This window comes from Eimeria tenella, genomic scaffold (assembly GCF_000499545.2).
Source record: "Eimeria tenella Houghton genomic scaffold, Eth_scaff74, whole genome shotgun sequence".
Taxonomy (NCBI): Eukaryota; Apicomplexa; class Conoidasida; order Eucoccidiorida; family Eimeriidae; genus Eimeria; species Eimeria tenella.
The window spans coordinates 80,099-92,212 of NW_013543447.1; the positions used below are offsets into that span (position 1 = coordinate 80,099).

Sequence of the window (12,114 nt, forward strand, 5' to 3'; positions counted from 1 at the left end):
CTTTGGGACTACTGAAGCATTAAGTTAGGTGCCGAAGGCGTTGCAACAGTGGCCACAATTTGTGCCAATATTTGTGTAGTTCGGAATACTCAGGCGCTGGGGTTTTGTGAATCTTTTAAGCTTTGCATCAACTCAGCGTGGATTATTCAATTGACCGTGCCTGCTGTCATTGCTGGAGGTCAGGAGGAACTGGGCGCATATGCAACCCAAATATTGTTGAGAAAGCGATTGAACAAACCAAGGACTTGTTGCTGGACAGCAATCTCTTTCTCGAGGGATGTAAAAAAGCATTGAATTGAAATTCGGGAGAAGCTCTCGCGAATCGATTACGGCATGCTAATGGATTCACTCCATAGCGCACGAAAAATGACTATCCCATTTCCCTCGTATTGCTGCGACCGAACTGCCTCCCTGTTTCCTGTACTTGCTCTTGAAGCATTTCAGTACTTGCTTCTGCGAGGAATACAGATGATGCGGGCGATGCAAGGCTGTATGCTTCTTCGAAAAGGGTAAAGGGCTGCGCGTAAAGTATCTGCATGAGCGGCGAATCATCACTATTTGTAAAGCAGCTCAGTGTAAGGTACGTGTCCAGAGACGACGCCGCCTAGCAAATTCCCACATATTCGGTAAGTGCAAGTGTACTTACGTAGTTGGGGATTTGTCTGGGTCCAGCAGGAAACAAACACTTTCTGTTCCCATAACTATTTGGAACCCCCATCCTGACAACGACAATTTGTACATTTTAACATTTGTGCATTGCAACGACTAGCGGACGCTGCTGCTACCTGGCGTGTCCTGTTGAGTGCCCAAACTAGCCCATATGAATGTCTTGAAGCGACCGTATAGCCGAGGGAGTCTGGTGCTATTGCTGCAGCGCGCTTGCGCTATCAATATCAGGTCTGTCTGTAAGCAGAGTGTTCTACAGAAATGCTGTATTGCAGCAACGGCACTACTGGCTCTCCATGTTTATGGAAGGCTGGTATGTCAGTAGCTGCGTGCACAACAGCCACTACGTACTTCAAAATCTTTGCTTGCAGTGGACTTCGAAGCAATGATTTTCCAAAGGTTGGGTTCTCATCCAGCCGATTCACTACAAACAATTTGCTTGACAAGGATTTTATAGAAGCACTCTCTGCTTTGCAAAAGCACACTCTACTTTGCCTTTTGCAAGGAATGTGAAACCGACGCCCGGTCGGACCCAAAATACTTCCTAGTTTGCCGGCAAGCCAACTGTTGGGGCGGCTGCTTTGTCTGCCCCAGTAACTGTCCAATAAAAGTTTCTAAGGAGCCAAAACCACAAAGCGACGTAAACTGGCTCAATTCAACAGGAAGCAACGACCTGCATATTATCTTTCGGCTTGCTCGCTGCTCACAGGCACTGTTGCCGTGCTCGAAAAAATCCAGCCTGACCAGCAAAGCCGATGCCACGGCAGAACGCCACCCAATTCGTGATGCAACAATACAGCATCACTCCTGTGGGACTGTTACAAAGAAACTACGTCCTTGTCCAACGCGTGTGAGCTTCCGTGTACCACTGAACATATGCCTCAGCCGCAAGACAAAAAGAACCAAGTTAAAAATACGCCATTTGGCTTCTTTAACCAGCCCATCATCGCATTCTAGGAATCAACAAGCTTTAATTGGCGTTCGGCCCTAACGGGATGGTTCCTAGAAGGACCTCAGGACTGCTGGCACTGGAGCATAGGTGGCACAGCTGTCACGTCAGTGACTTGGGTGTCGATCTACTCCTGCGCAACGAGGGACTTTTCAGAGTGAATTGCAAGAGACGTCGGATGCTTGGGCTTCTTGTGGAGCTTTCTTCCTGCTGTGCAAGCTCGGGACATAATTCTTTTAAGATCTCTTCGAGTTCTGCAAGCGTATCTGTGGGCCTCTCAAAGCTTCCGAGTAGCTCCACGATATTTGCTGCCTCTTTTAGTAGGTGTTCTTTTTTGTCCTGTTGACTGGTTGTAGACGGCTCTGCAGAAGAGGTATGTGGTGTGTCAGGTGCATCTGGCCTGTCTGTTTGTGTGCGTCCTTGTACAGCCAATATCCAAGCGGAAGCAGTCGTGTTCACTATTTTCTCCAGATTCGACTTCGCATTACAGAGGAGAGCTTCGAGGTCGTCTAGGGCATCACAAAGGCCCGCATCAGCGCAAGGCAAAAAACCGCAACCACAGCCAGATACTGATGCTAAGGTCCGAGCTGCTAAATCCACAGCACTCTTGAAATACAGTGCTTTACCCATGTAAGGATCCCCTGCATGTGGAATCCTATCTGTTGAGCCTTTTATCGTAGCTTTTAGCAAATCCCGCTGCGCGCACTTCACCGCATAGGTACTTTGCAAAACCCTCTTCAACCAATCATCTGACAGTTGTTCATGCAGGCTTCCTAGCAAACCGTGCACTCGCGCTCTCGCCTCCGTAAAAGCTGATCTTCTTGCAGAGCTAACCGATTCTTCCACCTCGACACTAGCGAGAAATTTATACATTTCGGCCCCTTGCGACACAATAACATCGAATTCATCGAGAACAACGCCTCTGCACGTCTTGTCGAGAGTGGACTGCGCCTTAGGAATCCATACTAATAAATCCTTGATCTGTTGCGTCACTTCGTCTTCGTTTAGGGGTGGCCGTCTCGGTACCGCAGAGGGTCCGGGTCGGTGAGGTTTGTCGGCCTTCTGACGGCTCCGGTTGCCATGACCTCCTGGACCGGGTGGCGGCTTACGGGATGTTGCAGAGACGGATCTTCTTAGAGGCGCTTGGCGGGATAAGAGAGGTGTCGAAGGGCCGCCTTGCATGCTCTTTGGAGCGTGTTCTGTTGGGACACCAGTTGATTTCGATGCTGCGGAGGGGTTCTGAGGCTCTTGTTCTGCCAAATTCTGCCTAGAATCAGCTTTAGAACTACCAATGGAAAGCCTTGACATAAATCCGCGCCAACTGCTCTTCTTTTTTGGTTTTCGTGTGCCCTGGGAGACCAACTCTCGCACCTCCCGCGAAGCTTCTTCTAGTGTTGCTGAGACGTCAAGCAAGTTGGCAGAGCGTAGTTGCAAGCTCGTGTATTCCGCGTCAACGGAAATTGCATTTGCACGCTCAACTTCGACAGCCCCAATTCCGCGTTGTTCGCGAAGCACACAGATGACGTCACACATTTCCTTGTGGAGATGCTGCACTAGAAGCTGTACAGTCTCTTTATCCTTTTCTGTCAGCGCACTCGGCATGCGCTTCTTCGGATTATTGACTCTCTCCGCCGCAACAACAGCTGCAGCTACGTCACGTGACAGCGCTCGTCCTTGGCCAAATGAGCTGGACCTAAAAAGTAATGTAGCAACATCCTGGCCGGGATTCCAGTTCAGGAGTTTGAGGTGGGCTCGTATCTCGTCTCTCTCTCTGACCTTTCTCTCTAATTCGTCTCCAAAAGCTGTCGGGAGTTCCTTGGCCAAAACTTGAAGCCGGTCCACTGAAGTGTTCAGACGACACTTGGCGTCTGCAACGGACAAGCGCTCTTCCCGCGTGAGACTCGCTGCTTCGCCATCTGCGAGACTTAGAAAAAAGAGCTGGCCGTTTGCAGCGGAAACCGCCTTTAAATCCTCCGGAGACGTGAATTCCTCGGCACTGTCCCCTCCAGCAACACACGCTCGAGATGGTCCTTCCGCTAGGTAGCGGGCATGGGTAAAGTAAGCCGCAACAGTATGGATGTGGAGATAACAGCTTAAGATAAGGTACATAAGTACAAGGGTGCTGGCGACTCCTCCAACGAAGGGCAATAATCCTTGAGGAGAGGAACTGCTTCGGTGGTAATATTGCGACTGGTCTGGTGTTACAGGCGGAACAAGCCAACTAGGGACCGTCTCCACGAGGTAGCCCTGGCCTGGAGGAACAACAGGACTCGGGCTGATTTCATTGGAACTTAATGGTTCGGTGGATGAAAGAGCAACGAGGAACATCACATGCGCAGGGGATGCTAGCTTCCACATTCCTGCAACAGGGGAGGTTCTTTGTGAGAATGCGCCCTAATCCTGGTTCTGCTCATCAAGCCATGACTTATGCACGAATATTTTCGCCACACGAATTGCAACTGATCAAATCGCAAATGCATGAGCACGTAGCCACCTCAATGTGCCAGGGAAAGCGGAGGAGTCGATGCTGAAGCCAGCAAGGCGAAATGATCAGTCACTACGAAGTATGAACAGTCTCCTAGTATACGGTTGTTGGAGCTGCTATAGGCTGCAAAGATATTTCAGTGTCTGAGAGGAATCGGCAGCCCGCTGTCGTTGGAGGCCTGTCTCGGCAGTGCGGCAGACAAAGGCAACGCTGTTCGGAATTCGCAATGTCAAGTTTGAATGACCGCAGAAAGCAATGCACGGCCTAGCGAAAAGCTTGCACTGCAGTGTGGAATCTAAGCATGAATATTTTTCCTGTTCATGCAGAGCTGCCGCATCTAGCTTCCGCAAACTGCCCCCTTTGTCAGGAGCACGAGCCAGCGAAAGGGATACGCCTCCGAGGTGCACCAGCGGTTAATTTGTACGTAAAACAGCTTTTGGATGAAGCACTTCAAGAGATTAGAGCACTTTCAAATACTTTTGAATATGTTTCATACATGAAATTCCCGGCAGCGTCTTGTTCAGCGAAAAATATGAGGTCGGCGTCCCCACAAGAATCAGGAACGATGTCCTCTCCGAGAAACGAAACAACTCCATACTAATGGAGAGTACCAGGATCGAAGACTATATTACTTGCTGCAGCATCGCGGATATCCAAAATTTGCCTGCATAGAACAACTTTAGCATTAAAGACGGGTAATGCATACAATTGCTTGCCTACAGCACTCCAGTAGCTTCCCCTCGGCGATATGAGGTTTCGCGAGAACTGTATCGGGATAATATCTCGCGAAACCTAGATTAATATCGGAGCACCCAATATTTTCGTGACAAAGACGGATGCGTGGGATCGAGATAGTTGGGCAATATTTTGAAGCTTCGATCAGTTGCCGCACCGATACCGGCCAACGAGCTAGCCTTCCATTCAACAAGTGAATAATGCGTTCCCTCCGAAATATTCGCATTGTTTAGAAGATAAAACCCTTAGGGAACTGCAGGAGGTCACTTGCTGGACTGCAATGAGCTAAGGACTGCAATTTACATGCAATTGTTGTGTACCCGCTGGTGGTTTAGGCAGCATCCTGCTAGCCACGCATTTGTACTCACGACTAATTTAAACAACAAAACCAACATAAGTGAGCCATTTACGTGAATAAGACTACAATGCATGGCCCTAGAAGGCCCTTGACTGTTAGATATTCCATGACCGGTTCTGCAACACACTACATTTGTCGAACACTGTGCTACAGAGATACGGACCGAGCACGAAAATCTTCCGCAACACACTACATATGTCGAATACTGTGCTACAGAGATACAGACCTGGCAAGAAAATCATATGCGGTTTCTTCTCTGCATATTTCCCAACCTTATAGACTCTCTAGGTACTTCCTGCTCCATGCTCAAAACCCACCAACAGCTCAAGTAGCACCTGGTAGCCCTCACGGGAAAAGTAATGGGAGCACTTTTAACATCGCGGGCAGTTAAGAGCTTAGTAAGAGGGCCGCCGCCGCAGCTCCTTGTGTTAACAAACAAAAACCGGCTTAAATTCTTTGTTACTTTATTCAGGATTGCAAAGTGTGGGCTTTTATCATGTTTTTTCATGGTGGTAGACATTACTGTAGCTTCTGGCACAATCTGCGCTCAGTAGAAGTGTATCCCAGTGCTCCAGAATACTCGGCGCCGATGTGCATTACTGGAAGAAGGATTTGAATGCTGACGCCCCGTCGGCAAAACCTCCTTCCGTGTATGTTGCGAAGGCGAGTGAGAAGCTTGCTCCCAAGTATGGAGCGTAGTTATGGGCCATCGCGAGGGACACACCTATAACTGGGGATCATAGCTTAAGAAAAGCTGATGGACAAAAGGGAAGACGGCTCAGAAGGTACGTGAAACAAGCTGTGACAGCGGGCTCTCGATTCGACACTGCGCCCTCAGTTCATTTCCCCGTCGCAGCCCTCAAAGAATCATTCTCTAAAGAAGAATTCCCCATCAGTTTTCATGAACAGCGTGCACTTCAGTCGCTTCTACCGCTGGATCTGGTGGTGAGATTCCTGAGGCTTGTGAAAGGTCAGATGGACATTAACAAGCAAACGGAGAAGTAGTGGGAGGACCGTAAAGTCAGTGAGCAGTTGTCCAGAAGGGTAGATAGCCTACTCCAGTGGTGAAGCTGGATACTGTGTAGTAAAGAGCTGCGCAATAAATGCCGTGGTGTGCTGTCTAGCAAGGGATCGACGACGGATATGCGGTTTGACGTTGCTTGCAACACCTGTGAAGCCCTCTTGAATGCCGCAGTATCACTTGGCTCTACTATCCTGCTGGCAGTAGCACAACAGAGCAATTACAGGTCAGGTTGGGGCGGTCCCTCAGAACATGTTTGTCAGCAGTGACCACTGGCTAAAGAATCATATTTGCTGTGTAGAAGCGGGTTAGCGGTGTGATGCAGTTGTTAATGTTTTGCGGATGGCTCCGTAGCAGGAGTCGCTCCACAGGGATCTGCTTTCGGGGCTCTGCTGGCTTGCAACCCACAAGTTAACCGTGTATTTCTTATCCGACGTGCAAAAAGCATATGGAAATGCCAAATGCTGCAGTCTAGCACTAGAGTGCACTACTGGAGCAGCGAAAAAGGATGGTTGACCTAATGCGGTCTGATATAAAACTCGTAATCGCCAACTTTGCCATTTTACCTCTAGAAGACGCACTTCTAGAGGTAAAATGGCAAAGTTGGCGATTGGCCTCTCATGCCAGTTCCTAAGAGCTACGAGTCATGGGCAAGAGCAACGTCGGATATTTACATCTTGGAAGCAGCCACGCAGGAGTATGCGAATTCCCACCGTCTCATTGGCTTTCTGCAGAAGCTAGTACCTCGGTTATCGTAGTTGAACTGGGCATGAAAGCCGCCGTCTTTTCTTTGCAACGTCAGACCGGAAACATTTCAACCAAAAGTTTTCGAGCAGTGCAAAAGATCCGTGATAATGCAGCATTCCTAGTGGGCATTTGCGCTGAACATGACGGAGTCGCTGCGTGTCACTGACAAACTCAGTGACAAACTCCAGTATACTTCCATTTGGAAAGAGTTTGACGACACTGGAAACGCAAAATACCCGGGAAAGAATGATCTCATGCGCTTTGTGAGCATTGAGCTTTTCTTCCGAACCTACTAGTAAGTTCTGCAGTGTCTTCGACTCTGTCGCGCTGTAGCGCGACAAACTCGCAGCACAGTTCATTATCTATGGCATGACTCCTAATTACTTCAATTTTACAGGGACAACGTGCCAAAACTAATATGCAGATGCTGTTGGCTGCATACTGCTCTTTAAGCAGTCACGACAATACTGTTTTAGTTGCACAAAGGCTCCAGGCCGAAGAGCGCGTGACACTAAAATCTTGATCAGAGATGGCCTCAAAAGGTTACACTACCCAGTATTGTAGCTATAAAACTTAACCGCAGAAGTATTAAATAGAGAAATGTGGTTCTACTTCCAGAGTAGGCCTCTTCAGATGAGAGGATAGAGCTGGCAGTCTCCCTGGCCCAGCCAGCACTCACAGACATCGTATAGCACCACTGGCAGCTCCTGAGCAACGACAAAATGTTGCTAGCAACTTGTATTTTACTTTATTATTTTTTTGGTGGTTTGGATATCGGTGGGCGGTTGTGTCCACTGTGGCTGCTAGGACACCAATGTACGGACTAGGCTGGTTTTCGCTCATTAGAATGTGGAGGCACTTCCGGTTGTTTAAATATGAATCTGTACCAGCCAGAGGCCTCTCACAGTGAAGTATATAACTCTTTTGAACGCCAGGATCTAAGCTTTCGCGCAAGACAGGAACCGATTAGTTACAGACGCGCGGAACCAAAATGGTGGGTGAGGAGGACGCAGGCTTTCGCAGAGTGCGAAGTGTACGTGAAATTAACGAAGAAGGTAAGGCAAACGTTACTGAAATAGCTGCTGTATATCGTCAAGATTCGAGCGCGCCTCCACAGAAGTTGTTGCTTAGGAGACCAAAATTCCAATCCGCGCTCCAGGCCGGGCTCCACATAGACTCAAACTCGAAGATCTTCCACCTCGCGCAAGACGTAGCTCGCATAAGCAAATTATTCGTGCCACTATTTGTAGCAAGGCAACAAGCCGTAGCATTGCCTCCAATAGTAAGAGAGAAGGGAAAACAGTGCTTCCTACACTTCGTAGTACACTTCGTAGAGGCCAGGTTTACTAAACAAGACCTGGAGCGACTGTGTTGGCGAGAAGCATTAGGAGAATACCTGGGAAATGAAGAAACGGTGTCCTGGGATTATTTAAAAAGAAATAGGAACAGACCTAGCCTAAGGGCCACGTCTGAAGTCCTTGGAAGACCCATCAGCAGCCCAAGCAGAGGTGTGGCAGTGGAGTCACAACGTGTTGGATAGTTGCTTGGGTAAGGCAGTAATTAGGAACCCAGAAAATTCCTGCAGGCTCTACCGCTAGAGAAGGACAGCCTTTGAGGCGTGTGCAGATCCCCCCTATGTTTTTCGAGTGTAAGGGGAACTGCCATCTCGCCAACGAATGCCCTCCGCCAGATAAACCAGACACAGTGACTGCGGTAAAAGAAAGCAACAAGTGGTTTTCACAGGACTCTAGAGAGGACAGAACAGCAGTAGTATTTAAATGACCGAAAATAGAAATTAAGGGAGGTGAACATCCTAGACACACCAAATATGGGAAGGCCTTCTGTGCATTGTAGCAACAGGGCCATTTGCTGTCGAAGTCTCCCCTAGCTGAAAGCAAAAGTTGCCATAGCAAACGGGAGGGGGAGCCTGCCAGATACACGTTGCACATGACTGTACAGAAAGTGCTAAAGAAGCTGGCTCCCCCACCACAAAAGAAGCGGGAAGAAAATGAAAATGCAAGGAGCAGTGGTGCAGATGAAAGAGGGAATCTAGATGGTGGTATTAACGTTAAGGGAACCGAAGCCACCCCCGAGCGATGGCAAGAGCAGCTAAGTGCAGCGAGAGTGATCAAGGGTTAAGGGATAATGTGTAGCATGAGCATGAAAGCAGTGCCCATCAACATACTCGGACATAAGAGTGAAGGGAGCTTTGACACAGGAGCATACCGAAGCCTTGTCAGCCGGATAGTTCATATGCGGCTAAGATAGCGGGTGCTCCATTTGCACAGGGCCTACTGTTCCATGGTAGCTAAGAGAGAGTGGCTGCTTATCGATGTCTCATCGTCAGAGGGCTCATTATGTGATATGGAATCGCCTGCCTATGGGGGACTTTTCACGTGGGGCCAATACCTCATGGCCTCGTTCTGGGATTAGATTGGCTGACAGAGCATAGAGTAGAGTACCAGTCCGATAGGCTGCAAACCTAGATGGATGGCAGATGGTATGATGTAGTAGTGAAGAGATCAAACAAGACTATAGAGCAGAAAAAATGACCTCAGAAGGCACTAACTTCGGACATCTGTAGAGCAGGTCGAGACGCTGGCCCAACAGTTGTCCAGAATGTCGGCAGAAGCGGCGACTACGTTCCTCCGCTTTACCCCTAAATGATATGAATGACACCGCAGAATCAGCAATAATGTGCAGCTGTTGTGACAAGCGCAAGCCAACACAGCAACTTGAGGGGAGGCGTTACTGGAGCGTTACTGGCCCTAAACACCATGCTAGCCTCACCAAATAGCAAGTCTTCAACACACTTCGAACTGTATGGAGAACAACAAGGACTGTTGTTCTGCAGACTGGTCGCGTATTCTAGCGGGACCCCAATAGTACAATAAAATTCATATTTCAGTTACAGCCTCCCCAAAGAGCAATGCAGAGAACAAAGAGTCACCATAGGCAGCAGTTACTCACATGTATACGTAGCTTGACGGATGCTTACGATCCAAAGAAGCCAAAGAGTTCGTCATGAAAGTGGTCGAGGCCCTGAAAGAGCACAGCAAGGAATTCCCCGGCGAACTAGCCGCATGGTTACACCGGAAGTGCCCGCATGGTCATAGAATACTATTTTTACCTGGACGGACAAGCATTCACATACCTCATGCCATCCTGCTTGCTAAAGGATGAATAGGTCCGATATAATCTCCCACATGTACTCCCACTGCCATGGTTGGCAAGCACAATGATGATGCTGATGAACGAAACGTCCATACGGTGGTTACTTATCAGACTTTAAACGCTGTAATAGTTGCCCGTGATTTTCCTTCACCATCGATCTAAGCCGTTTTAGAGATCCTCAGGAATGTTTAATGTTTTCCACACTTGAACTCGAATCAGGCAGGCCTTTAGCAAAATTGGCGTAGCCAAAGCAGACCGGTCGAAGAGAGCCTTTTGCTGAGTCTAATGGTTACTGGAGTAGCAGGTCAGGCTTTTCGGCCTTACGGGCTCTCCAAGTACCTTTCAAACTAAAATTAATTCTTATCTTGAATATCGCCGCCAGTGTAGGGAACTGAGGGAATTGTGGGACACAGAATTTCCATAGTCCATGAATACAACTATGCAAGTAAGGCGGCACATAGCGAAAGGTGAAGTGGCGATTACGAAGCTCTCCCTGTATAGCGTCTCTTGGGTCTTTTGCAGCGATTTCGCAGGAAACGCGGAAAACGGGACACTTCGAGTAAGCTTGCGGCCATGCGTGCACATCGGGAGGGTCAGCTGGCGTCTTCGTCGTAGGTGTAGGGTGTTCCGCCTCTGTTGGGCTCAGGCGGCAGAGATGAAGGTAGCATTGTGCTGTCTGGGTCATTGCGAACGAATGCCGGCGAGCTCCCTGTAGTTGGCAGGGCGACCGCGAGAGCGAGGAGCAGCGTGCGCTTGTTCTCCTGCGAGCATCAATTGTAGTGCACAGGCACTACAATGGGGCTGGCTTGTGTCCTAGAGATGATAGCTAGCTAGCGACCTACAAGGGGTCGCGACACTGGAGGAGGACAGAACCCACCTAAGGGGATAAAAATAAGAAAAACCGTCTATTAGTTCTAATGAATACGTGAAATATGCGGAAATTGTGTGGAGACTGGGGCTGGCGAAAGCGCCGGCACCAACAGGGACCTCCTCCACATAGGGCCTAGGAGGTGAGCTCCGAGAAGGCGGCGAATCGAGGAGACAGATTTGAAACACTTTTAGAATTGTCGTATTTTGATAGAATAAGGCTGTTGAGACCGAGAAATGGGGCTGTACTAGGCGCAGTATGTAGACCTGTTAGAGGGGCAGGAAGCAGCGTAGTCGTAGCAGTAGGCGCCGTGCACTACATTTGGGGGCCGTTCCGGGAATGAAATCTTTATTCTTTCCGGACTTGGTAGAAGAAATATCATGTTTTAATGCCTCGCACCTAGAAATCTTTGCTCGGTAAGGGGTGCACCTCCGCAACGGACGCGTCATCGGTCCCACACCGCAGGAGACTCCTACCTGAAGACGGCAGCACTATGCAGGCTTTTCTGCTGCGCATCGAGCGCCGGTACACCCAGATGGGATTGGAACCGCGCGAGTGGGGAAATGCATGCTTATTGACCACCTTGTGGGCCCGGCTCTAACGTATTGGATGTATCTACGGGGAACTATCGACCTAAGCGACTGCGCGACAGTATGGCGCAGGCTTTTGGAGCGGTTTGACAGAACAATGTCGCAGAGTCAATTGTTAACGGAGTTGGCTAAAGTACGGTGGAATGGTAACCCGAAGGAATACACCGACCAGTTTGCGGCTGTGGCGGAGCGGGGGTTGGGTCTTGCCCCCCGACGAACTCGCGGACTACTATTGCACCGGGCTACCGACACACCTCCATCTTCAAATAACCAATAACGGACAAGTGAAATATCAGTCGTGGGAACAAGCGGCGACGGCCGCAACGCGGCTCTACGAGCCCAAGCAGAGTGTGCTGGAACTCCGAGAAAGGACCAGTCGAGCCATTAGGGCGGCCGTCCAAGCTAAAGGACCTAGTGGGCGCCAGTAATCTGAAAATCGTTCTGGGGGAACCCACGCTAACTGTTTTGAGTGTCAGGGTCGCGGACATCCGGCACGTGTCTGCCCTAGCAAAGGGGAACGT

General features: G+C 49.3%; 1 protein-coding gene across 1 annotated transcript, besides 1 other annotated feature; it reads right to left on the minus strand.

The window, feature by feature from the left end:
• Positions 1-1,717: 1,717 nt before the first annotated feature.
• On the minus strand, positions 1,718-3,973 carry ETH_00013805 (uncharacterized protein; the record flags this gene model as incomplete). Its single annotated transcript, XM_013378127.1, has 1 exon — positions 1,718-3,973. One exon carries the CDS (start codon positions 3,971-3,973, stop codon positions 1,718-1,720), a length of 2,256 nt encoding a protein of 751 aa, XP_013233581.1.
• Positions 3,974-11,475: 7,502 nt separating this feature from the next.
• Positions 11,476-12,114: part of a repeat region that runs on past the window's edge.